A 27,935-nucleotide genomic window follows, 5' to 3' on the forward strand; every position below is an offset into this window, starting at 1 on the left:
CCAAAGGCATTGGAAAGTGCTCTGAATACGCCCAAGGATCCACCCTCTAGCTGTTAACTAGGTCAACAGTCCCTTGAGGAAACAATCTCCCTTTTAGAAATCAGCTAGTTCTGCCTATAGTTAAAGAAACATAAACCATCTGATTCCTGATTCCTAGAAGCAACTAACCCAGTATGAGCATTTGTAAAAGTAAAGGAATCTAAAAAATCTGATATTTAACCATGAACCCCAAGTCGTAAATCTCTGCAAGTCCAGCTGTGTCACAACAGAAGTCTAAAATAAACTCTAGAAATTTAACAAGCCCGCTTCCTCTTGATGTGGCATCCCGTTTCTGCTGTTGAGTTGGATTTCTAGACATTGAGTCAATTAAAGGGAATTACATGAGGCACATAGAATAGGCAGATGTGTAAAGATAAGAGGCCAGAGGAGAGGCAAATGGGGTGCTTGTGTTTAATGGGTACGTATGGGGTTTTGATTTGGGAGGATGAGAATGTTCTGGAGATGAATAGTGGTAGTGGTCACACAGCAGTGTGAATGTACTTAATGCCTCAGAACTGTGAGTTTTAAAATGGTTAAAATGGTGAGTTTTATGTTCTATATATTTTACCACAGTTTTAACAAAGGAATATGGGCAACTTGTTTTAAAACACATTATTGTCATTTGCAGCAAGATGGATGGACCTGGAGATTATCATACTAAGAGAAGTAAGTCAGACAGAGAAAGACAAATATATCACTTAAATGTGGAATCTAAAATATGATACGAGTGAACTTATTTACAAAACAGAAACAGACTCACAGACATAGAAAACAAACATGGTTACCAAAGGGGAAGGTGGGAGAATAAATTAGGAGTAGGGAATTAGCAGATACAAACTACTATATATAAAAGAGACAAACAACAAGGTCCTGCTGCATAGCACAGGGAACTATATAAAATATCTTGTAATAACCTATAATGGAAAAGAATCTGAAAAAGAATATATATGCATGTACATAACTGAATCACTTTTCTGTACACCAAAAACTAACACAACATGGCAAATCCACTATAATTCAATTTCTTTAATGTTCTTTAAAAAAATGAAGAATTAAAATCTTCTAGGAGCAATGACCAGGGCAATTGTCAACTTTTAATGACAAGCCAGTTTCTAGTAAGTTATTTGAAAAGTACCATGAAAGAAGGGAAAGGAGAAAAGAAAGCTTTTAAAGAGGATACAAAGGAACGTCAGACTGTTTGCTAGGAGCCATAGTATGAGTAATTCAGGTGAACCATGGTTGTTTCCTGGATTATTTAAGGGAAGATTCAGTCCACCAGATGGTTCGTTCCACAATCTGATAGAAGTGTGCTGGGGCTTTGAGCCAACTGTTATCCGTTTAAGGATGCTAAGACTTCAAAACTGTGTTTCAGTTCCTAAAGAGGCAAATTCATAGAGACAGAAATAGAATAGAGGTTACCAAGGGCTGGGGAAAGGGTGGGGGAGCTTAGTGGGTATAGAGTTTCCATTTGGGATGATGAGAAAATTCTAGAAACAGTGGTGATATTTAATGCCACTGAATTGTACACTTTAAAATGGTTCACATTTATGCTATGTATTAAATAAAACATCTTTACATTATATGTTCAGTTTTACATATTTTCTATCACACACACACACAACCTAGAACATCTCCAACACCTGAAATAAAAATGAAGAAAAGAAAGTGAACCCTAAGGGAATAGCTGGCAGACACTAGCAGCGGGAGGGGAATGGCACCGCTGGGCTGTGCTAAGTCGCTTGTCGTGTCCCACTTTTTGTCACCCTATGGACTGCGAATGACACTACATTTCACCAAGTGGGCTGCTGCGGTCACGAGGCAGCATTTAGCCAGACTCTACAGACAGCTCTCCCAGGTCTTTGGCTGGTGAGGTCTTATTCAGCCAGAAGTTTTCCAAATGGCCCATCCCTCTTTCTCTGGCCTCCTCTCCCCTTCCTCCCCCTCCTTCTAAACTATTCAGAGCTCTAACCGGTCATTTTCTTCCTTTTATATTGGCAACCGCCTACATTGGCTAAACAAAATACACAGGATGGAGGGGGTGGGTGAGGCGGAAGCACACTTCAGAGTTAGGAAAACAAATAGCCAACGAAGCAGGAGAGACCACAGTTCGACTGAGACAAGTTCAGCCGTGGAAAGAAGTGTCAGACGAGGCAATTGTTTCCAGACCTCAACAGGCCGGGGATGTGAGAGAACAACCCACCCCGTTTATGGGAGTGAGTTCACGTGGGGTGCAGTCAGAGTCTAGGAAACGGAGGGAGAGAAACAAAGAGGGGAGTCAGGTCCCTTTTCATTAAGTTGTCACTGAGGAAGCCAGCTCTGTAATAAGGCTTGCTGGGTACTGATTAGACTCTGTGGGTTTGGACAGGAGAGGAAGAATACAACACCAGTCATGACATGACACCTTCTCCCTGACTCTTGCTGGAGTAGAACCAAGAGTTGGACCAAACTAAGCTCAGAAGCCACAGAGCCACACAGCTGCGACAGGCCACCCGGGTGTGAGCATCTCAGGAAGGATGAAGGAAGCTGGGGAGACTGGGATCATGGGAAGGCAAAGAGGTTCCTCCTTGGCACTCAGGTTTTGCTATAGTTGGAGTTCATTAAGGCCTTATTTTCTCAATCAGACTAGTAGGCCTGCAGCATGAACTAGATGAATTGCTTGTTAGTAGAGGTTTCCCTTGTGGTAGATAACAGTACGAAAATTCAAGGACTTCCTATTGCATGGAGTCCAAATGTTGAATGTGCATTCAGGCAATACCACTTTAATACAGGACAACTTTACCCATTCCAAGTCCATGGGCCTGAATGTCCATGCCATTGTCGTGTCTATGGTACAATAGAACACAGTGGAAAATGCTGAAGAGAAAGAGGAAACAGATCATGCAAATATGAACCAAGAGAACACACTCATGGAATATCAAATATGGCAAAGAAAAAGCACAGAAAGGAAGCACCATGCCACTAAACGAACAATAACAACAACAAAAGACAATGTCTGGATGGAATGAATTGTGCTAATGTCCCAGAGAACTGGGCTCACCAGGAAAAGAGGGAACTTTTGTTATTAAAACAGCAATGCTAATATTAACCAGAATGAATCTGAAAGAAGAATATTTCTGTTCCTTCAGAGCAAAGGAACAAAAATCCCTCAGTCGAACCAATCATGTTTCCATTCCTTCTAGATTATGTTCTTTTCACTGCCAAAGTCTTGTGTATGATTTCTACTCATGAATGATATTTGTGCATGTGTGTGCTCAGTCAATCGTGTCCGACTTTTTTCAACCCCATGGACTGCAGCCCGCCAGGCTCCTCTGTCCATGGAATTTTCCAGGCAAGAATACTGGAACAGGTTACTATTTCTTTCTCCAGGGGATCTTCTCGACCCAGAGACTGAACATGAGTCTCCTGCATTGGCAGACGTATTCTATACCACAGAGCCACCTGGGAAGCATTAGCTGAGTTAAAATGATGGAACGTATTTTAACTGTATGTCCTACACAGTACCAAAGTGATAGAGAAAGCAAAAAAAAAAAAAAAAAAAGAGCCCCCCTCTCTCTCCACACTCACACACACTCAAATTCATTGAGTACAGGTTTTGCATATGAAAATGATCGCTCTCAGTTACCAAGCAACTGTCTGGATGAGTTTTTCTCTTTTGACATTTGTTTTGCATCACCTTTATTTTTTTATTTATTTTTTTTTTTTGCATCACCTTTAAAGGAGGAGTTGGACTGAATAGCTCTCAGGGTCCTTTTCAACCCTGAGGTCCCCTGAGTCTGTGCAGGAGGTGGGCTCAGGGATTGTTCAGTGGGGAGCTCTGACAACGCAGAGAGGGGCTGGCAACCCCCTCAGGCTCAGCAACCTGAACCTTTACCCGGTGCCACCACTGGTATATAAGTGACAACCCTCTGGCAAAATCACGTCTGTCATGGTGGGCCATGCTGGTGCCAAGGAGACAGCTGGGAATAGAAGCCGTGTATGCTTCAGGTTTTCTCAATTCTATAAGGATGCTATGCAAATAAAATTTTAAGACACACTCCTATAATTCAAAATGATAGGTGTACCCGTATCTTCATAGCAGTACTATTCACAATAACTAAGACATAGAAACAACCTAAAAGTCCATCAGAGATGGATGGATAAAGAAGATGGGGTTCATGTATACAATGGGATACCACTCAGCCATAAAGAAGAAAGCAAGCAGGCCATTTGCAGCCACACGAGTGGACTGGGAGATGGTCACACTCAGTGAAGTGAGTCAGAAAGACAAACACCATATTATATCAAGTACATTTGGAACCCAAAACGTGACACAAATGAATTTATCTACAAAACAGACTCGCAGACGTAGAGAACAGACTTGTGTTTGCCAAGGGGGAGGGGGCACGGGGAAGGGATGGACTGGGAGTTTGGGATTAGCCGACGCAAACTGTTATATACAGAATGAATTAACGAGATCCTACTGTATAGCCCAGGGAACTATACTCAATATCCTGTGACAAACCATAATGGGAAAGAATATGAAAAAGAATATATTGTATATATATAACTGTATCACTTGGCTATACAGCAGAAATCAACACAACACTGCATTAATAAATCAACTAGGGACTTCCCTGGTGGACCAGTGATTAAGAATTTATCTTGCAATGCCAAAGACTTGGGTTCGATTCCTGGTCAGGGAACTAGGATCCCGCATGCCATGGAGCAACTAATCTGTATGATGCAACTACTGAGCCCATGTGCTCCGGAGCCTGTGTGGTACAACTAAGACACTCTGCAGCCAAATAAGTAAATAAACTATACTTCAGTAAAATAATTTTTTAAAAAAATGTACATTCCTACCACAGGCCCCTCTTCCCCGACTTCTAACCAGATTGTTGACCCCAAGGTCCTTTATTTCTGGGAATTTTGTCACAGTCACCATCTGTGTGCTAGCTTCTCAGCTGTAAACCTGGGATAATGATGATGTTGCCCTATCTCCCAGTAGTGGTGTGGGGGTTGACTGATCAAGCTTGGTAAAATATCTTAGAAAATAGACAAAAGAACAGGACCTACTTCCCAGGAAGAATTCAGTGTTTGCATGGGCCTGACTCCTACTGGATGCGGTGACACCTGTCACTCTTTGGCGGTATTTCATGCTTCTTGGACAAAGGGTTCTGGATTAAAAGGCAGGCTTGAACCACACACCCTCCCAATATTATGCTCAGAGGAATTCCTGGGAATCAGTCTGGTGAGGAGGCTTGCCAACTGCTCTGAATCACTTCCTTTCTTCCCATAGATTGGCTCTTTCCTGATTTCTGCTTTTACGTGAAAAGGGTGTGCGTGTGGGTGTGGGAGTGACACCATGGCTCTGGTCCAGGCGTGTACCTCCACGTGACATGAGGGGACTGATGCTTCTAGGTGACCGGGAGGGGCTCCCTTCAAATCTTCCTCTTCCTCTTCCCTCACCTATATTTTCCTCATCCCTGCTCAGATTTCACTGTGATATTCAGTAGCCTTGGGGCAGCCCCTGCCTAGGACACAGTTCCACCCAGACGAGTGTGGAAACCAGAATGGCCCAGAGCTTTCCACATACAAAGTCACCCAGGGATGTTGTGTGATTCAAACGCTACTGTGGTTTTGGTGCAAACAGTTTCATGCGAACGTCTGAGCTTTCTGCAGATGATTTACTAATCCATACCCATATCATTGCCAATAAGCTCTTTATGAAATCCTTTTAAAGTGTATTAGATGTGACAAGTTTCTAGAAGCCGGGATCCTTGGTTGAATGCGCTGACGTTCAGAAAGGCCGAGAGCATTCTTCATCATCTGCAAAGCTCCTTTGAAGCATTTGTGTGATGACATTATTGAAAGGACTGAATTTTGAAAAAAAAAAAAAACTTCAACGTGACATATAAAAATAACAACTATAATGAGGAGTGAGTGATCCCGACCAGTAAAGCATGTATATTATTCTAAATGGTGACATAACTTTGAATTTAAATCAAAGGAAACTAACATAAGCAATGAAAACAGGGGTTTACTGTTATCTATAGATGGCTGGGTTTCAGCTTGGAGTATGAACTTGCTCTGCATATCTAACACAAGTTGACATGTATTCTGAATGAATGAAATACAAACTATATAATACACTACATAGATATTTATTGTAATTAATATCCAAATCTCCCAAATTCTTTCTGTATTCACTATTTTTTCATTCAGTATTCACTTAATCTGTCATCAGACACCCTCTGGGGATACCATAATGAACATCCATGGTCTGTGTCTTGAAGGAGCTCACAGTCTATTAAAAGCAATTTCTGTACAATAAGGATTGTTCATAAATATAACTCCTTTATCTCTAAATTGTTTAGAGCTCTGTACTAGATATAAACATGTCTTGGTACAGTGACGCTTAAAAAACAGAATAATACTATTTTTAAAACATTTAAATTTTTTGCTAATTCTCTATTGTTAGGGAGGTAGACTCTAAGGAAATCCAGAAATGGTCAGGAATATTGCCCATCTGTCCATTTTCTCCTCTGGTCCCTATTGTGACTCACCGAGCTAGGAAAATACTAACCTTGATGAAGGAGACAGCAAAGCTAACTGACTGCAGAGTGGACAAATTCATGACCGTGGCCTCCTTACAACACTCACTCTCACTAGGAAAGTCTATAAAGAAACAAAAAGAAGCAATGCCACTCACCCAGAGTGTTTGCCCTGTACCATATAACTAAGAAAAAAATACCCTGAACCCATTCACATACATTATGGAGGAAGTATACAAATTGATACAATGTCTCTGAAGGATAATTTGATAATCTCCATACACTTTTCAACACAAAACTTTTGGCCCAGTAATCACACTTCTGGGAAGTCCTCCAACAAATATATGCATGCATTTTTGCAAAAATATATAGGCAAAAAAAAAAAATTTTAAATATATAGGCAAAGCTCTTCATTGATTTTTGTAGCAATAAACTGGAAACAATCTAAATATCTATCAATAGGAGACTGGTTAAATCAATTATGGTTTCTTCACACCTGAAATATCATGCAACCATGTTAAAAGAATGATATACACTTAGATTTAATGATGTGAATCAATCTCCATGATACATCAAGTGAAAAAAAAAATAAAATAAGGTACAGATCATGTTGACTAGCAGGATACTACTTGAGATTTTTTTAAGGGGAATTAAGAGGATTTTGTAAAGAGTTTATTTAAATATACATAAATAAGCATATATAATACATGTACACATATTAAAATGTATTATGCATACATACTTGAATATGCATAGACAGGTAGAAATTGTTTTGAACTTATTGGAGTCAAAGGCGAGAAAGTCTGACTTTTCTCTATATCCCTTCAATGTGGTAATGCTTGGATTTTTTTTTTAGGTTTTTGAAATAATTTAAAAGAAAAAATGACCAAGAAAGATTCTGTCTCTTAATGCAATGGCTCTTTGGGTTCATCTGGGCCTACAACATTCAGCACTGTTTAAGAACCTCAAGCAGACTCCGAACTATGTGAGGGCAATGACCATGGCTCATTGTCTTGACCTTCCTTAGACAAGATACTTAACTTCTATAAACCAATTTCCTTAGTGATCTATGGAGATATTAGCAGAGGCTGACATTTACTAAGTAATGACCATGGATCTATGCTCTGCGTTTAATGTTCTTAACATGAATAATTTCGTCTAATCTCAAAAGAACTCTAATAAGCATTACTGCTATATCCCTGCTTTATAGATGAGGAGAGAGACTTTTACCACCCAACTAATAAGTGAAGGGGCCAGGATTTGTCTGTTTCTGGGATCCACGTACTTAGAGGGTTGTGTAAGAAGTGAGAAAGCGCGGGTAAAGCAGTTAGCAGTGTCTGGCCCTCAGGAAGTGCTTAGGAAATGTTAGATATTACTGATGTTATTTCTTCCCTACCAGGAAACTCTTCCAGCCATTAAAAACATGCACCCAGCTGAACAGAAACAAGGTGGCTTTGTGCTAAATCACAGTTGAGATTTTAGCAGGGCACGGGCAGGAGTGTGATACACGGCATGGCTTGACTGTTCAAACTTGTGGAAACACTTCGCATCCCTGCAGCCCGGAGTGCACTGCCATGGGAGGTCATCAGGGGAAATGCTGTAATGGGGTACTGTCCCTCGCCCCTCGGGATAGGATGGTTTTACTGCTGTCAATAACAGCTGTGAGCAGGCAATTACAGGCTGGAGATGGGTAATCACATCTTCCATTTTAAAGCTTAATCTGATCACCTGTAGGGTCAAGGAATGACAGTTATCATAATGTTTAAAGTCTGTCTTGTGCCGTCACGTAGAGACCAAAGATCAAGGCTTGTCTGGAACATAGTTTATTCTTGTTCTGCAGTATGCGTGTGTGTGTGTGTGTGTGTGTGTGTGTGCACGTGTGTGATTTATTTCAGAGCATGTAGAGGCTACTCCAAATCTCTCAAACCTGCACGCTGGCTCCCACTCAGATTTGCCTAGTAAATGTTCCTTCCGAGAAAACAGGAAGCCAAGAGGCCTCCTTGCTGCTTTCAACCCCGCCACAACCCCCTCTGCAATTCCAAGGCCTTTGCTCATTTGTGAAATGAGGGCAGTCTCCCAATGTTTGCTCTCTGTCTCTGCCATAAAACCTAGCGCTTTCTAAAGGCAGAAACTCTTGTATCAGTCATTGAATCCTCAGTGTCTAAAATAGTGTCTGGCACATAGTAGACACTCAATAAACATGAAACAAATGACTGAGTTCCCCTCCAGTTACAACATGATATAATTCTATAAAGTCATAATTGAAGGCTTTGATTCTAACACGTGCAGCAGACAGTGATGACTGTCAGTTCTATTTTTCTCTGCCTACTGTTGACACATCATGAACATTCTTATCAGAACTTAACATGTGCAAAGGAGATGATGCTGAGATTTGCCAACTTGGCCTCTTCTCCAGCAGTATTGGAAACGGTTTGGAGGAAGAAGAAACCGAAAATATTAATTTGAAGCATCAGCGATCTGCTAGTTTTCCTTATGTAGGGGGTACCTGTCACCCTCATTCAGTATCAAGAACTGGCCACTACAGCACCTGCCATCAAGATCTCTATGCCCAGGTCCCCTTGATGAGTTAGGCTGAGGGGAGACCACTAGTTGTCAATGTCTGAAAACTTCAAGTGAGACGGCCATCATTCCAGATCTGGAAAGAGAAATGACCAAGAAGGACATTCTGGGGTTTTGTCTGTTTTCTCATACATTCAGCAGGGTTTTTGGTTGTGATTGTTCTTGTTTAGTTGCTAAGTCACGTCCAACTCTTTTGCTAGCCCATGGACTAGCCCATCCTCTGTCCATGGGATTCTCCAGGCAAGAATACTGGAGTGAGTTGCCATTTCCTTCTCCAGGGGATCTTCCCAACTCAGGGATCAAACTCACATCTCCTGCCTGGCAGGCAGATTCTTTGCCACTGAGCCACCTGGGAAGCCCTCTTGATTGTGAACAACACATATAAACTCTGGCCAGTGGAAGCAGGAGAAGAATTTACTGTAAGGATTGCAGAATACGTGAGATATCACCATTGGGCTCACCACCACCATAACCATCACCCTCTCTACTAAACACTGCTGGTGTCTTAGACCTCACCACCAAGGCTAAGTGGAACCTGTCCCTTTGTCCTTGCAGTATCTGCTCAAGCTTTAAAGTTCCAAACAGCAGCATCGCTTGGCCAAGCTTGGTCACACACCCTACTGGGCTCCCATAGTGGGAGAGAAGGTCCTGAGAGTCACACAGTGAGGAGTCCCCTCAAAAGACACAAGGTTTGCATGTTGCTCACAGAAAAATGACAAGTGTCCAGTACATCCCAGCTCAATAGGGTCACATCTGTAAGCTTTGATTATTTGTTGTTACTTAGTCACTAAGTCGAGTCTGACTCTTTTGTGACCCCATGGATTGTAGCCCACCAGGCTCCTCTGTCCATGGGATTTTCCAGGCAAGAATACTGGAGTGGGTTGCCATTTCCTTTTTCAAGGGACTCTTCCTAGATCAGGGATCGAACCCGTGTCTCCTGCATTGGCAGGTGGGTTCTTTACCTGAGACAGCAGGGAAGCTGCAGCTTTGACTGTACATCGTTCATAAAGATGGGTAAAACCCAGTCTCTCCAGTACAAAACCCAGTGCCCCACATGGGGCAAACAGGATTAATGGTCACAGGCTTGTGATGAATTCTTGCTCTAAAGGTTGAAAAACTTACCAACCCAAAATCAATTTTAATCAGTTAACAGCTTCCTGCTTCTTTACCCAAGGGAATTTTAGAAGTTGCAGTTGAGCACTACATACTACTGGTGTGACATAAAATTCCTGCCACCAGCATGATCAACCCAAAGGAACTTTCTCCTCTTGATCGAGTTTCCATTCCCCTCCTCAATCCTCCCACCTCATAAAAGCAAGATGACTCCAGGCCTCACCCCTTCTTAGCACAGTGGTTACTCTTGAACTCCAAGGATGCAGCTTCAGACATCGGACCCTGCTCCCCAGCAGAACAGCTTCTGGCATGAGCCAGCTCGATCTCTGGAGTATGACAGGCTGTAGGGCTAAGGGTGCTTCCCCAGTGGCTCAGCGGTAAAGAATCAGCCTACAATGCAGGGGACGCAAGAGACGTGAGTTCGATCCCAGGGTCAGGATGATCCCCTGGAGGAGGGCATGGCAACCCACTTCAGTATTCTTGCCTGGAGAATCCCATGGACAGAGGAGTTTAGCAGGTTGCAGTCCACGGGGTCGCAAAGAGTCGGACACAAACGAAGCAACTGAGCATGCATGCATGCATGTGGGGCTAAGGAGAGGAAGGGACAAGACCCATGGTGGAAGGGAAAACTCTTCTTAGTAAATAATGGCAATCCTTAGGACTTCCCTGGCAGTCCGGAGGTTAAGGCTTCACCTTCCAATGCAGCGAGCTGTGGGTTTGATCCCTGGTGGGGCAGCTAAGATCCCACATGCCTCAGGGCCAAAAAACAAAACATAAAACTGAAACAGTATTTAACAAACCCAATAAAGACTTTAAAAATGGTCCATATTTAAAAATGTTTTTAAAAAAACAATAATGGTGATTCTCTAGGTCTAATAAAGGTCTGAGACTTATAGAGGGCAAAGAGGGGAGTGGGCAGATATAGTGGAAGTCACAGTAGTAGTGGTGCTAGAGAAGACTCTTGAGAGTCCCTTGGACAGCAAGATCAAACCAGTCAATCCCAAAGGAAATCAGTCCTGAATATTCATTTGAAGGACTGATGCTGAAGCTCCAATATTTTGGCCACCTGATGCAAAGAACTGACTCCTTGCAAAAGACCCTGAAGCTGGGAAAGACTGAGAGCAGTAGGGGAAGGGGAGACAGAGGATGAGACGGTTGGATGGCATCACCGACTCAATGGACATGAGTTTGAGCAAGCTCCGGGAGTTGGTGATGGACAGGGAGGCCTGGTGTTCATGGGGTCGCAGAGTCAAACACGACTTAGCGACAGAACAGCAAGAGCAGGAGACTGCCTCACCCCAAAAGGAAGCAGCAACTCCACTGAAGCCATGGAAGGTACAACAGCTTCAACTCTAGCAATCTATCCCATACATATATACGTGTCCTGCACAAGTACATAAAGATACATGCACAGGGATGTTCACTAAAGCATTGTTGGCAAACACACACACGTATACAAAATAACTGGAAATAACTATCCACCTATCAGTTCAGTTCAGTTCAGTCACTCGGTCGTGTCCAACTCTGTGACCCCACTGACTGCAGCACGCCAGGCTTCCCTCTCCTTCACCAACTCCTGAAGTTTACTCAAACTCATGCCCATCGAGTCGGTAATGCCATCCAACCATCTCATCCTTTGTCATCCCCATCTCTTCCCGCCTTCAATCTTTCCCAGCATCAGGGTCTTTTCCAGTGAGTCAGTTCTTTGCACCAGGTGGCCAAACTATTGGAGTTTCAGCTTCAACATCAATCCTTCCAATGAATATTCAGGACTCATATCCTTTAGGATGGACTGGTTGGATCTCCTTGCAGTCCAAGGGACTCTCAAGAGTCTTCTCCAACACCACAGTTCAAAAGCATCAGTTCTTCATCGCTCAGCTTTCTTTATAGTCCAACTCTTACGTCCATACATGACCACTGTAAAAACCATAGCCTTGACTAGACGGACCTTTGTTGGCAAAGTAATGCCCACCTATAGTTCAATATATTACTATATAACCATAAATATGGAAGGCTGTGTACCTATTAGAAAAAGAAGGGATATAAAAGTAGATGTGATCATGTTGCAATAAACTGAGAAAAGCAAGTGGCAGAACAGTTGGTATATGTTGGCTTGTTTTTTAAAAGGGAATATATAAGAAGACTTCTATAGGAGTAAAAACTACTAGAAGGGTAACCTAGAAACAATGGGAATCAGTGGGGAGGGCAGGGAATGAGACCTTTGCTTTATCACTTTATATCCTATTTCTGTTTGAATGTTTGCTGTGAGTATACCGTCTATAATTAAACTACCTTAAAATATTGTGAAATGAAGCATAACAAGAACAAAAGAGTAAAATTGGTCAGTGTCAAGCAGGCACGCATGCGTGCTTAGTCGCTCCCGTAATGTCCCACTCTTTGTGATCCTGTGGACTGTAGCCCTCCAGGCTCCTCTGTCCATGGGATTCTCCAGGCAAGAACACTGGAGCGGGTTGCCATGCCCTCTTCCAGGGGATCTTCCCGACCATGGGATTCAATCCATATCTCTTGCGTTGGCAGGTGGGTTCTTTACCACTAGCACCACCTGGGAAGCCCCATATCAAGCAGGAGTCATGGGTCAAAAGCCAATTTTTTCCCTAAGCAAGGCAGCACACCTGAGCCTGACGGAAGGCAGATCTCTGACCTGAGGAACCCTTTTCTGCTCACAGGCCCAAATGGAAAACCATCTCTGTCTGCATCTTTCCCTTCATGTTTCTTAGAGCCAGGTCTGTGCCCAGCTCAGGCGGGGTCCTATCTTTTCTCCTCTCCAGGTATGTGGATGAGATCGGAGGAAGGCAAGTCACGGAGAGGCCAGCCCTGGACCTCACAGCCAGATCCAGCACGTGTGACTGAGCGGGAGAAGTCCTCTCACCCTTCCCCGCCAAGAGTCTTCTTTGCAAAGCGGAAACAGAGACACACACGTAGAGAAGAAACGTGTGGACACCAAGGGGGAACCGCAAGGGGGTGGGAGGAACTGTGAGCTTGGAATTGACACATATGCACTACGATGCTATGAATAAAATAGGGAACTAATGAGGGCCTACTCAGCGCTCAGCGAACTCTACTCAGAGCTCTGTGGTGTCTTAAATGGGAAGGAAATCCAAATGGGAGGGTATGTATGTATCCATGCAGTTTATTCATTTTGCTGTATAGTAGAAATGAACACGATATTGCAAAGCAGCTATTGTTGCTCAGTGGCTAGGTCATGTCCAACTCTGCGACCTCACGGACTGCAGCACGCCAGGCTTCCCTGTCCTTCACTATCTCCCGGAGTTTGTTCAGACTCATGCCCACTCATTCAGGGGTGCCATCCAGCCATCTCATCCTCTGTCGCCCCCTTCTCCTCCTGCCTTCAATCTTTCCCAGCATCAGGGTCTTTTCCGAGAAGTCAGCTCTTTGCATCACCTGGCAACTATACTCAAAAAAAATTAATTCTTTTAAAAAGAAAGAACTCAATTGTTATTAAAAGTGCAGCACTAGGGTTGGGCCTACTTGGTTTGTGGTCCTGTAATAATGGTGGTGGTGGGTAATGGTTAAGCCAATGGAAACTAGTGTGGAAACTCAACTCTTCTTCAGAGTAGAAAAAGAATGACCAGACTTTACTAATGGTGCTAGATAACTTCTTGCTTCTTCTGGGTTACCCAAAGCTGCCCCTAAACAGTCCATATTACCGTTTGATTGACAAGAAATGGGGAGGGACATGAGGCTGAGCTCAGCCCAGCAGCCCCTGCCAGTTATGAGGGCACAAAGGGCCCCCCAAAGAGAGAAGGAGCCCTCCTTCACCTCCCCTGGACACAGGGGAACCTCACTCCATAGAACCCGGTGGAAACCCAGTCACAGATGCCCCAAAGGGAAGGACTGGGGTGCGTGAGCCAAAGCTGGTCTAACTCGTCTTCCCACCACTCCCCCCAGCCCCAGAACTTCTGGGCTGAGGTTCCCCCTCTTCTGGTCTTCTAGGGGCTACCTCCAATCCATCCAGCACGTGGGAAAGTGAAGGACTGGACCCCTCTCCCTGCCCTGTCCCCACAGTAGACAATCTGTAGGGCCTGGTATCGACGGTTGTGAGTCAGGAACGTTCCATTTGTACCCTTGAACTGCAGGGAAGCCCCCAGTCCAGATGCTCCTGGAGGGTTCGGGTCGGGGGCTGAGGCAGGGGGTGGGGGCGGATGGAATTCTCTAGAGGAGATGCAAGTTGCCCCGGGTGGCCCAAGTTACCCACGTCCGGGCGGTGACCACCAAACTCTGCCTGGGCAGCAAGCCTAAGTCTTTCCTCCACGTTTCACTCAGATGCGGCGCTGTCCGTCTTCCGAGTAACCCGGTAACCGCCCAGGCAGGAAGGCCTCTCTCCGCTCCATCCTCACACCCGCTTCCCATCCCTGGGAAGATCCGGTCCTTCCTGCAGCACTACAGAAAGCTCCTGCGGCGCCCTTCCGTGCGCAAGTCTGTCCCCAGACCCTCGAAGGGGAGGCTCCTTCCCACGGTCCCGCAAAAGCGCGGGCCCAGCCCCGTCTTCCCTCGTTCAACTTGTGTTTTGAGGACCACGGGCCGCCGCCTCCAGCCCTGCCGTTGGCCAGCGGGCAGCAGTGCCGGGGAGACTGCGCGACCCCAGCTCGAAGCGCAGCCGTCCCAACCCTTTCCCCGGGGCCTCGGTGGGTCCCGGGCCGGGGAGCCCCCGCCCGCTGTGAGCGCACAAAGCCCGCGGCCGCCGGAACCCTGGGCCTCGCCGCGTTCGGCCGCTGGATCCGATTCCCCCGGGGTCCCCCGACCGGAGCCGCTCCGCGCGCTGCGCTCCGGCCGCCGGGTGCGCAGAGGACGCGCCGCAGCGCCAGCCTCGGGGCTGCGCTGGTTAGGTAGCTGGGGGGACCGGAAGGATGGCGAGGAAGTAGGAGAGGGTTTCCTGAGATGAAAGATTACTTCCGTCCGGGCTCTGGCCTCTCTCTGGAGCCAGCTCGTTGGGGGTTGGGGAGAGGGGTACCCGGGGCTTGGGGGCCGCGCCTTGCCACCTGCAGCGCCCGGGGCGGGCGGGACGAGCTCGGCCCTGTCGGGGGGCTCACGCGGGGGGCATCCTTGCAGGTGGGAATCGAGAGCGTTTCCTGGCGCCCGAGCCATGGTGGCCAAACAGCGGATCCGGATGGCCAACGAGAAGCACAGCAAAAACATCACCCAGAGGGGGAACGTAGCCAAAACCCTGGTAAGGCGGGGGCGGCGTGGACCGGGCGGCGAGTGGCCGGGCCAGGGCGGGGCGGGTGTAGGACTGCGGGCGCGGGGCTGACCCCCGCCTCCTCCGCGCCCCGGGCTGCCCCTCCCGCGGGGTCCGGCGCCCCGGGGGCGCTGAGGAATGCGCTCCCCCACGCCGGGGCGCGGACTTGGGCTCGCGTGGGCGGAGAGGGCCCTGGTTGGCCGTGGCCCCTCTGGGAGTGGCTGCCACGGAGGCGCAGAAGGGCCTCCCCAGGAGAGAACTGAGTCTTTGTCTCTGGGAAAGATCAAAGTCACATCCTTAAGGGAAGAGTTAAACCCACTGCTTGACACAAGGGACAGGAACCTAGTAGGTGGGAGATCGTTCGTTGAATGAATGAATGAATGAATGGGTAAATTGAGGCCGTTTGCCATCTCTCCCTCCTAGGCTTCACCCCTGCCCGCCCTCCCCAACAAACACATCCTGATAAGGTTTTTCTTCCTGCGTTTTGTAATGCTCTCCTTGTGTACATTGGGAATTCAAAGTGCGATTCAGCCTGTATTTCCTTCCATCTTCCCTCTTTGCCTTTTCTCCAGGGGCTTGGAGGCCAAATTCTAAAAGCAGCATTCCTCTTATTCATTCTGTGAATTCAGGTTCATCTTGATAACATGTTCCAGAATTTTAGAGATTAGTTTATTGCTAGGCATTCTACGCCTCCAAAACTGTAGATTAAAGCTGTATAACAATGTTTAAGTAAAATCTGTGCCTTATGCACAGGGGGCTGTGTGTGTTTGTGTGTGTGGTGTTCCTTTGTTTTCAGTAAAACAAATGATCCTCAGCAGAAATTGCCAGGCCTGTATTTCTGGACATTCGGTGTCAGGCCTCAGATGAGTTGTTGGGTAGTGTTTGTCTCCAAGTGCATGAGCAAAGACACTTGGAATCTATCAATATTATCTCAGACACTTCAGTGGAAGTTTAGCTGAAGCTTGGAGTTTGGCTGGAAGAGTCTGCTGACTTGACAAGGCAATTGCTTTTAGCCAAAGAGACAATGCTGGTTTGATTAACTGAGCAAAAAGCTAGATTTGCAGTCACTAGACCAGAATTCTTGCAGAACCAAGCAGTACTATGTCAGAGAAGCCTTAGGATCAACGCTGGATCTTTTTACACAGCTACAGGCTTAAGTAGGCTTCTCTGGTGGCTCAGATAGTCAAGAATCCTCCCGCAATGCGGGAGATCCAGGTTTGGTCCCTGGGTTGGGAAGATACCCTGGAGAAGGGCATGACACCCACTCCAGTATTCTTGCCTGGAGAATCCCCATGGACAGAGGAGCCTGGCAGGCTACACATCATGGGGTCGAAAAGAGTCAGACACGCTGAAGTGACTAAGCGCAGCACAGCTACAGGCTTACGTTGTGCTGGAAATGCTCTCATTTGGGAGCTAGATCATTTAGTTGTTGTTGGGCAGCAAAATGGCAACATGCCATTGAATTGAAACTATTTTTCACATAGATCTGTGTTTTTCATATTTTCACTCAGGAAAAAAGAAATCTTACTGTCCAAATTGATGCTGAAAAACAATTTTTAAGGATATTAAAGCATTCAGTGTTTATATCCCTAGAAGATCAAGTCTTCCAAGGATGATATACAGGCTAGCTAATTTACTGAAAATTTCTAGCTGTGTGGTTCTTTTTAATGAACTAAAAAAAAATCAGACTTCACTTGTTAATTCTCTCCAGTTGACAGCTTATCTGACTGCAAAAGTAACAACAGAACAGAAACTTTTACAGAGCTGTGTTATCCATTTGTTGTTGTTAGGTCGCTCAGTCAGGTCCACTCTGTCACAACCCGGTGGACTTAGCCCCCCAGGCTCCTCTGTCCATGGAACTTCCCAGGCAAGAATACCAGAGTGGGTAGTCATTCCTTTCTCCAGGGGATCTTCCTGACCCAGGGATCAACCCATGTCTCCTTCCCTGACAGGCAGATTCTTTACCACTGAGCCACCAGGGAAGTCTGTGTTATCTTTTAGGCTTGGTAAAGTCAGCATCTGCCACCTTGAGCTTTTCAAGACCACTCGAGAACATTTGGGACCTGAAAAAAAAAAAAAATCATTGTCTCCAAAGTAAGAAAAGACAATGGAACAATTAGAGAAAAAACTGTTTAAATATCTAAGAAATGTAGTCAACTTGACTGCAGTTCAACTCAATTCAACTTTTAGAAATATTTTCAAATAAAGTTTAATATGTGTTGTGAGTAGATTTTTAATAGGTTCTGATATACCATGGAGCAGGCCCTTCAAAAGTGCCTGGCGCCTACGAGGGTATTTAAATGGTCCTAACTTTGTAATGAAAGATTTCTAAACCAAGCCACAAGGTATGTTTCTTTTCCCTTGGTTAGAAAGGCTTTTTTGGTTAACTTTATTGTACATGGATCAGCATCCAAAAAGAAAAATGAAATTCTCTTTCAGAAAAACAAAATGAAACACTTTAAATCCTAAATCTCATTTTCCTAATTACAGATCAAACATGATTATACTTAGAAAGAAGTAACTTGCAAGGGGTAACTTGTTCAGAATGAAATGCAGACACACGAACAGATTCTAAAGGAAAATCCAGACTAGTCATTTAGAAATAAACTCCTTTAATTGTATACAGGTATTTCATTATTGGTGTACAGCTATGGAGTGAATCAATATTGTTCTCCCAGATAACAGGGTAATGGGATGATCATTTCATAATTATACAGTAGTAACTTCTTCAGAATAAAGGGGCAATTTACATTTCAGAGTTCTCCTGCTGGTATCTTATCACAGGGAAGCACATTCTGCAACAAAGTGAAAGTGTTAGTCGCTCAGTCGTGTCCAACTCTTGTGACCCCATGGACTGTAGCCCGCCAGGCTCCTCTATCTATGGGATTCTCCAGGCGAGAATACTGGAGTGGGTTGCCATTTCCTCCTCCAGGGGATCTTCCTGACCCAGGGATTGAACTCAGGTCTCCTGCATTGCAGGCAGATTCTTTAGTGTCTGAGCCTCCAGGGAGGCCCCTTTTGGGGCCCAGGGACTGTCAAACTCCTACTGGAACTGAACCATGTCATTTGCACAATTCTACTGTTGTTTTTCTTTTTTTAAAAAAAAAACTTTCCCAGCAATAGATTCAGGCTTGAGTGAATTGTCCCGACAGATTTGTGCTGGGCAATGTTTCCAAAAATGAAGTAACTCAAAGCTCTCAGAAAAGGATATATTGGAATAGAGGGTTTTTGTTTTTGTTTTTTTTCCCTGTGCTGCAAGTCATGTGTGATCCTAGTTCCCCTACCAGGGATCAAACCCATGTCCCTTTCACTGGCAGCATGGAGTCTTAACAGCTGGACCACCGGGAATTCAAATCTTTAGAAAAATGGTATAGATGAACTTATTTGCAAAGCAGAAGTAGAAACACATATAGAGAACAAACGTATGGATACCAAGGGAGGAGTGGGGAATGGGATGGATTTGGAAAGTGGGATTAATACATTGGGTTTGATCCCTGGGTTGGGAAGATCCCCTGGAGGAGGGAATGGCAACCCACTCCAGTATTCTTGCCTGGAAAATTCCATAGACAGAGGAACCTGGCTGGCTTCTGTCTATGGGCTTGCAAGAGTCAGACGCTACTGAGAGACTAATACTCTCACTTTCATGCATAAAATAGATAGCTAATGAGAACAGGCTGTATAGCACAGGGAACTGGGAAGGAAATCCAAAGAAGAGGATACACACACACCACACACACACACACGTGGCTGATTCGCTTTGCTGTACGGCAGAAGCTAACACAAGATTGTAAAGCAACTGTACTCCAGTTTAAAATATATATATATACATATATAGGTATTATGACCAACCAAGTTCTTGAGCTCTGAAAGTCCCCAAGTACAATTGATTCACTGTGAAAGGTCATCAAAAAGATTTCTGTGGTATATGCTCCAAGTTCTGCATCCTGATAATTTGAGTGGAGTTTCCGCAAAGGAAAAATAAAGGACTCCATTTGGTATCTGCCCTAGACCAATAATCCCATTTACAGCCTCCTGAATTCACTTGTTGACTTTGCTGGAGATAGAACTAAATGGTTTTTTTTTTTTAATATAGCATTAGTGGGATGACAGCAACAGAATTTGTTTCTGGTCAACTGGGACAAATGATTAGGAAGTTGGTGAATGGGGGAGGAGTAAATGTTACATTCTGTTCAAATAACTATTTATTTGCTCTCATCTTGACTTAAGTCTTAAGTGCCAAAGAATGACAGTGAAAACGCTGATTAAAGAGTTATTCTGTGCAATTATTTGACTGATTTTGTCCTTGTTCTAGTCAGAAGAAACCATCTATCCCTTTTCAGTGTGATTTGCTATCATACAAGTGTTGGTAGATACAAGTTTCTCAAAGTCAGAGAAGTGAGTTGTTTTGATCCTTAGTCAGATCCTATCTGCCCCTGACACTAATGTATACTTCTCTAGTAAGAGAAATCCTGGAATAACCCTATCACCAATTTGGAAGAATTAGTAAAAGAGCCAATATCTTTTCTAGATCCTTCTTTACTCTAGGTGACCTACAAAGTAGCAAAAGTGAAAGTGTTAGTTGCTGAGTCATGTCCAACTCTTTGCAACCCTATGGTCTGTAGCCTGTCAGGCTCCTCTGTCCGTGGGATTTCCCAGGCAAGAATACTAGAATGGGTAGCCATTCCCTTCTCCAAGGGATCTTCCTGACCCAGGGATTGAACCTGAGTCTCCTCCATTGCAGGTGGATTCTTTACCCCATCTGAACCACCAGGGAAGCCCCTAGGTGACCTAAGACGTCATATTTAGTGAAACTTGCATGCTTATTCATTCTTTGATGAACATTTATCAAGCATCTACTATATTTAAGTTCTGGATCAGGCATTGGTATGCCCTGATACATGAAAGAGACACAGTACCTACCCTTGTGGGGCTTGCAGTCCAGTGGAGAGACAGACATTAAACAAAGCATCACAAGAATAAACATCACAATACAAATCATGCTAAGTGCTATCTAGAAAAAGCACTTGGTGATAAAAGTGCCAAGGGAGCTCAACAGAAGTAGAAGAGAGAAGGTTCTCTAAGAATGGAACAAGTAAGCTGAGAACCAGAGAATTGTTGCCTTATCTATGATAAAATAAGTTTGTTTTGTTTTAATCTATGTTGACTACAGCCTATTTTTGGTTCATGCCAGTGAGGAAATATTTAGTGAGTTCTTTCTTTTTTTCACTCTACCTTCTCCCTTAGCATTTGAGAAATTCTCCACTTTCAGATGCCTCTCTCAGAAAATATTGGTTTTCCATTGATTGATTGGATTGTAAGGACCAAGCCCTACCGGCACACAGACCCAGAGGGGTTGCAGAGGGACTTTCTGTTGTTTTGGTTTGAGATGAGCAAGAGGTTCACAGGACTCATCTGTGTGGGAACCACAGGCCCCTTGTGCTTCCCAGAGAAGTAGAGATTTCTCCAAAGAGTCAGCTTCACTGAGAATTAGGAGGTTTTTTACAAAATGCTGCTCCTCTCACCTCCATATGTGGTTGCTTTCTACTGTTCCCTGGATTTGCACTGCAGTGACTTCCCAGGTTTCTAGCACTTAAAATTTTTTTCTTTTTTTAAACCATCATTTTTTATTTTTTAAAGAGTTCTCTTTATTTTTTTGGCCATACCACGAGACACATGGGATCTCAATTCCCCAACCAGAGATAGAACCCCTGCTTTCCAGGTGGTGCAGTGGTAAAGAATCCACCTGCCAATGCAGGAGACACAGGAGACCCGGGTTCCATCCCTGGGGTGGGAAGATCCCCTGGAGAAGGAAATGGCAACCCACTGCAGTATTCTTGCCTGGGAAATTCCATGGACAGAGGAGCCTGGTGGTTACAGTCCATAGGGTCGCAAAGAGTCAGACATGACTGAGCTTATAAGCACCCATGCTTTGAAAGGTAGAGTCTTACCCCCTTGATCTCAGGGGAAGTCCTGGCACTTGGAAAGTTTTGAGACAATGGCTGTGCTTTGTGACCCAGCTTGGAAGCCACAGATGCGGGAATTTGAGGGGAGTCTGTTGGAGGCAAAACCCCTGGCTCTATAATGAGGCAAATCTAAACTTGAATCCCAGCTCTTGCTGAAGTTAACAAAGCATGAGCCTCAGTTTCTCAGCTACAGAAGGGGGGTGAAAAGACTGACCTCGTGTGGAGTTGTGAGCGCTGGAAATGGTGAATATCGGCTGCTTCCTAGAGTGCCTGGTATGAAGTGTGCTTTCAGCCAACAGAAACAATTATTAGTCATGGCATTTTTTGGCTCCCAAACCACTGTACTGATTTATATATTATACCTCATCTGTCTCCAGATTATTTAAGAACCACCAAGTTCATTGAGTTACAGGGATGTAAATAAGGTTGTTGATGAGTTTTTCCAAACCAGTCTTGATTCTTTAAATTGACTTTGTTCATCTAGATCTCTAGTGGCTCAGACAGTAGAAAATCTGCCTACAATGTGGGTAATGCAGGTTCAGTTCCTGGGTCTGGAAGATCCCCTGGAGAAGGCAGTGGCTACCCACCCCAGTATTCTTGCCTGAAGAATCCCGTGGACAGAGGTGCCTGGTGGGCTACAGTCCACAGGGTCAAGAAGAGTCGGACATTACAGAGTGACTCACACTTTCACTTTCATCTAGATCTGCCCACTGGCGTTAAGACTGGATCTGTCTTGTTCACAGATGGGTCCCCAGCCTCTAGGACAGTGTCTAGCTGTACTCAATAAATGTTTCTTGAATGAATGAACCTCATCTTACTTTCTCCCACTCACTTTCAGAGGCCACAAGAAGAGAAATATCCTGTGGGACCATGGCTGTTGGCACTGTTCGTTTTTGTTGTCTGCGGCTCAGGTATGGGCTTTCACTGTCCTTACTATCCCATGGTCTCCTCTGTCCCATAAAAACACATGTTTTATCCACAAGGTAAATATGCCAAAAATATATTGGTCTGGGATTCAAGTTAATCGCTGCCTGAAGCCTTCCTCTTAATGGGTTTTGATTTCGTTTTCGTTCCAGCAAACCAAATAGGAATAGAGACAGAACTGATATGTTATCAAATCATAATCATAAAGTGATTACACTGAGCAATTAAATTGGCTGGCTACACTTCAGAGTTCAGTTAAAGCTTTCTCTGAAGACCTGACCTAAAAAAGGGCATTTGGAACAGAAAGTGGAGCACCTAGCTGCCTGAGATAAATTCATGTTCCAGAAAGAGGGAGGGGCCTTATGCCTTAAGAGAAGCTCTGCAGAAATGCTAGGAAGAACGGAACCTTGGACCTGAGCCTCACGGTATAATCACCTGATGCCAGAAGGTGGCAAGTTCAGAGAATGGTCTTTATACTCACATTCAAACACATGCCTTCCCTGGTGGCTCAGCAGGAAAGAATCTGCCTGCAATGCAGGAGACCCAGGTTCAGTCCCTGGGTGGGGAATATCCTCTGGAGGAGAAAACGACAACTCACGCCAGTATTCTTGCCTAGGAAATCCCGTGGACAGAGGAACCTGGTGGGCTAGTCTATGGGATCGCAAAGAATTAGACACAACTATGCAAGCATGCACGCATAAAGCTTCGTGAACATTTCTATTATAATTTCATTGTTGGTTATAAGCCGGTTTTCTACAGAGTAGCCAGAAAGTCTGGAAGCATAGAAGAACATCTATAATAAATGGCTAACTGATATTAAGTGATAATGTGCCATACGGTTAGTGATATTACATGATATATTCAGTGTGTTGCCCTGCATTAGCAATGCATAGTTCAGAGCACTGGTGAAAATTGCAATGAATATGGTGCACCAATGCGGCATTTCCCTCAGTGCCTGTATTCTGTGACATGTTACCTCACATGATCTGCCTCTGATTTCCCCCCCAAAGCAAAGCAAACCAAAAAAAGAAAAACACATGCTGTTAGCATGCCACAGAGAAATCAAGGAGAAAAATCCATCTATATAAAAACTTATCTATGTTTTCAGGTTTTATAGTCAACCAGGGATTGAACCTTGAGCCTTTTATCTAATTATCTTTCTCTCTCAGCTTTATGGGTTCTTGAAAAAATATTATTCCTCCAAGTCACTGATTAAAGTCTAGCCTTGGAGAAGCCCACAGAACATGATTAGAGACAAATCCCCTCAGGCTGATTTTGAACCTCTTAGCAAAACTCCTGCAAGCAGTCCCAGTGACGTGAGGGTCCCCAGTGTGCCTGGCACTGGGCAGGCTTTGGAAATAGAAACTCCTCCAGGAGGCAGCAGGCGTTGGGAAGGCAGATAAGGAAGCTGTCCGTTGCAGCCCAGGGGATGAGCACTGTGATAGCAGAGCGTGCAGAGGGCTTGGCAAGCGCGGATAAGGGACTGAGCCCGTTCCGGCTGCTTTAGCAAAACACCATAGACTGGGTGGCTTAGGAACAGAAGTTTATTGCTCATGGTTCAGGAGCCTGGAAGTCAGAATAGGGTACCAACATAGTCAGGTGAGGGCCCTGTGCCCAAACACAGACTTCTCCCTGTATCCTCACATGACATCCTCACGCGGCAGACGAAGCTTGGGAGCTCGGTGCGGTCTCCTGTATAAGAGCTCTGATCCCATTGATGTGGCTTCCCTGGTAGCTCAGTGGTAAGAACCCACCTGCCAAAGCAGGAGACCCGGGTTCCATCTCTAGGTCAGGAAGATCCCCTGGAGGAGGAAATGGCAACCCACTCCAGTATTCTTGCCTGGGAAATCCCAAGGACAGAGGAGCCTGGAGGGCTGCAGTTCATGGAGGTCTCAAAAGAGTCAGACATGGCTTAGCAACTACATGAAACAACAGATCCCATTTATGAGACCTCCACCCTCAGGACCTAAGCACCTCCCCAAGTCCCTACCTTCTACCACCATCACATTGGGTACTAGGATTCCAACGTGGGCATCAGATTGTGGATCGGGGCTCCTAAATCATACTGAGCAGAAGAGAAACTTTCCCAGAGGAGCTGCCATTTGAGCTGAGTTTTGAAGGACAAACAGCCAGACAAAGAGAAGGTTATTCCGCATGAGGGAGCACCGTGTGACAAAGGCTTGGAGACCTGAGATAATACCCCAGGCTCAAGAATGGCCAAAGCCCAATCAGAGGGATCTCTGAGCCTCAGTCATCATACAGCCTGTGTATGATGAACCAAATAGATACGGAGCTGTTTGTTTGTTTGTTTGTTTGTTTGTTTTTGCTTTTTGTGCTTCAAGATGCACGGTAACTGAGCCCTTTCTGGCCTGTGCCCTTAGGTAGCATATAGGGGAGTGTTCCTGCTTAGTCGCTTAGTCACGCCTGAGTCTTTCGACTCCGTGGACTGTAGCCCACCAGCCTCCTCTGTCCATGGGATTCTCCAGGCAAGAATACTGGAGTGGGTTGCCATGCTCTCCTCCAGGGGATCTTCCTGACCCAGGGATTGAACCCAGGTCTCCTGCACTGCAGGCCAATTCTTTACCCTATGAGCCATCAGGGAAGCCCATGTAAGGGAGAGGGCAACCCAATAGTCTGGCTTATTTTTCTCCAACCTGTGCTAGTGTTCAATACCCATCCTTTTCAAAGGGATTTAAAACCTTCTTTACATCTTAGTTAAAATTTTGCCAGGCTTATTGGTTCACAGAGTAGGAACTGTATCTCCCCCTCCTGCGTGAGTACATTGGGACGTTTGCTGGCAGTAATCTTTTGGAAACTTCCCAGTCTCCATTAGTTTTTTCAGGGATCAAGTACATTGTCTCTGCTGTCCTATCTGTTGGTTCGTCCAGGGGCCTGAAATGGGAGCCTGTAGGGCCTGGAGATTTGGACTTAAAATGATTCAGAGGACATACCACTCAGGGCATGCCACATCCCCTGCCCACATTCCTGAGGCTCCTCTAAGGATGCCTCTTTATTTATTTATCTTTTTAAATACTTTCACCATGCCACATGGTATGCAAGATCTTAGTTCCCTGGCCAGGGATCGAACCTGTGCCCCACGCATTGAAAGCACAGAGTCTTTACCACTGGACTGCCAGGGAAGTGCTATAAGGATGCTTCTTTACCTCTTCCTAGTTAAGACCACTGGCTTCCATGGAAAGGCTAGACAGCGAACAGGGAGTTGGGTCATCTCAACTTCATTCTCTGTTAACATGCTGTTGTGATCCAAGCAAAGAACCTCATCCCTTTTTTAATCATAGCTAAAAATAATGTCCCTTTTAAAATTTTCTTTTCTTTTCAGATTTCTTTTGCCAACTTTAGCTTTTTTTTTTTTTTTGCAAGCTTCATTTCAGGCCTCAGCACTGTTCTCACAGAAATGTGTCACTCTTCTCAATTCGTCCTTGGTACTGTGCCGTTCCTTCTATCTTTGTCTGTGTCCTTTTCTAAACCAAACATGTCATGAGAAACACAATAGCTCCTTTAGCTCTGTCCCTGTTGCCATCTCTCTGGGATTAGTCACGATTCAGTTCCTCTTGCAGCTCCCACTTTCCCTCCCAGTCCCTCCCTGTCTAGAGTCACAGGCCATAGGCGCCTACCTGTCTTTTTTCTCCTTGATTTTATTAAAGTAGAGTTGATTTTACAACGTTGTGTTAATTTCTGCCTTACAGCTAAGTGATTTGGTGATCTACCTACCTTTTCTCTACATTTAAAAGAATTTGAGGGAAAGGACATATGTATACCTATGGCTGATTCATGTTGATGTATAGCAGAAACCATCACAACATTGTAAAGTAATTATCCTCCAATTAAAAATTAAATTAAATTTAAAAAAATGCAATTTCCTCAAACCTAGCCCTTCTCTTTATCAGTTCCTTTGCTTTACGTCATGAGCCTCCTCAGCGCCTGGATGGCTGAAGCCCCTCATCACTGCTCTCTCTCACCTCTGTTCAGTTTTGCGAAAGCGAAAGTGTTAGTTGCTCAGTCGGGTCTGACTCTTTGCAACCCCATGGACTGTAGCCTGCCTGTCCACGGGGATTCTCCAGGCAAGAATACAGGAGTGGGTTGCTATGCCCTCCTCCAGGGGATCTTCCCAACCCAGGGGTCAGACTCGGGTCTCCTGCATTGTGGGCAGATACTTTACCGTCTTCACCATACTTTGCCGTTCTAGCACAACGTAATAAAGACCCATCACATCCCACGTCCTGCTGTCCTGCTGTCCGTCTGTGACGTGCGAGGCAGCCCTCTCACCCCGCCTCGCCTGTCACGCTCACACAGAATACCCTGGTGTTTCCGGTGGGGTGTCCATACCCCTGCAGACACGCCGCTTCCTGTCCCTGTCCAGCAGGCCCCTTTCCCGTGGACAGGATATACCGTAGGCCAGCCTTAAGTTCCCTTTCACCAAGTCCCGGGGATATTGAGGAAGCCATTCGCCCTCTCTGAGTTCATATAATTAGTTATTCATATTTTGTAAATTTTTTTTGGCTACGCAGGCTCTTCAATTGCAGTGCACAGGCTTCTCTAGTTGTGGCGAGAGGACTCAGTCGTTTTGCAAGCTTAGTTGCCCTGAGGCACGTGGGCTCCTAGTTCCCTGACCAAGTATCCAACCCGAGTCCCCTACATTAGAAGGGGACTTAACCACTGGACCACCAGGGAAGTCCCTAGATTTTTATACAGAGACGAAAAGTGTGATCTAATTCTCTTGCTTTCATTGCCTTACTCTGTTAACCCACTTTTCTGATTGATGGTTGGGCAAAGGGCTCTTTTTAGTAATAGTGTCACATAGAAAACAAACTTAACAGCTACCAAAGGGGGATGAAGAGGGGGAAGGGATAAATTAAGAATTGGGGATTAACAGATATTATTATACATAAATGATAAACAACAAAGACCTACCATATAGCACGGGAAACTATACTCAACATCTTTGTAATAACATATAATGGAAAAGAATCTGAAAAAGAATATATATATATATGTTTGTATCACTGAGTCACTTTGCTATATGGCAGCCCACTCCAGTATTGTTGCTTGCCTGGAGAATCCCACGGACAGAGGAGCCTGGTGGGCTCCCCTCCATAGGGTCGCCAAGAGTCAGACAGGACTGAAGTAACTTACATACACACACAGATATATCTGTGTCACTGAATCACTTTGCTATATGGCAGCCCACTCGAGTATTCTTGCTTGCCTGGAGAATCCCATGGACAGAGGAGCCTGGTGGGCTCCCATCCATAGGGTCGCCAAGAGTCAGACAGGACTGAAGTGGCTTACAGACACACACAGACATATCTGTGTCACTGAATCACTTCGCTGTACGCCTGAAACATCATAAATCAACTGCACTTCAATTTAAAAAGTCACAGCAATACTGTCAGTGTACCGGGGTAAATAAATACTCAGGTCAGAAGTCATGCGCAATGCCCGTTTTATTTGTTTTTCTAGTATCTTCTGGAAAAGAATGAAGACTGGTAAAAATATTGACACTTAAGTAAATGCTCACTTGCTGGTCACCCTTACTCCATTTTA

At 45.0% G+C, this 27,935-nt stretch overlaps 1 protein-coding gene across 1 annotated transcript; it reads right to left on the reverse strand.

Moving 5' to 3' along the window:
• Window positions 1-13,628: 13,628 nt before the first annotated feature.
• Window positions 13,629-26,836, reverse strand: LOC122686452 (basic proline-rich protein-like). Its single transcript, XM_043891523.1, has 3 exons — window positions 26,658-26,836; window positions 14,887-15,756; window positions 13,629-14,840 (listed from the first exon to the last, which is right to left on the reverse strand). Exons 1-3 carry the CDS (start codon window positions 26,834-26,836, stop codon window positions 14,567-14,569), a joined length of 1,323 nt encoding a protein of 440 aa, XP_043747458.1. The 3' UTR covers window positions 13,629-14,566.
• Between the last annotated feature and the right edge of the window lie 1,099 nt (window positions 26,837-27,935).

This window comes from Cervus elaphus, chromosome 30, assembly GCF_910594005.1.
Source record: "Cervus elaphus chromosome 30, mCerEla1.1, whole genome shotgun sequence".
NCBI classification, from domain to species: domain Eukaryota; kingdom Metazoa; phylum Chordata; class Mammalia; order Artiodactyla; family Cervidae; genus Cervus; species Cervus elaphus.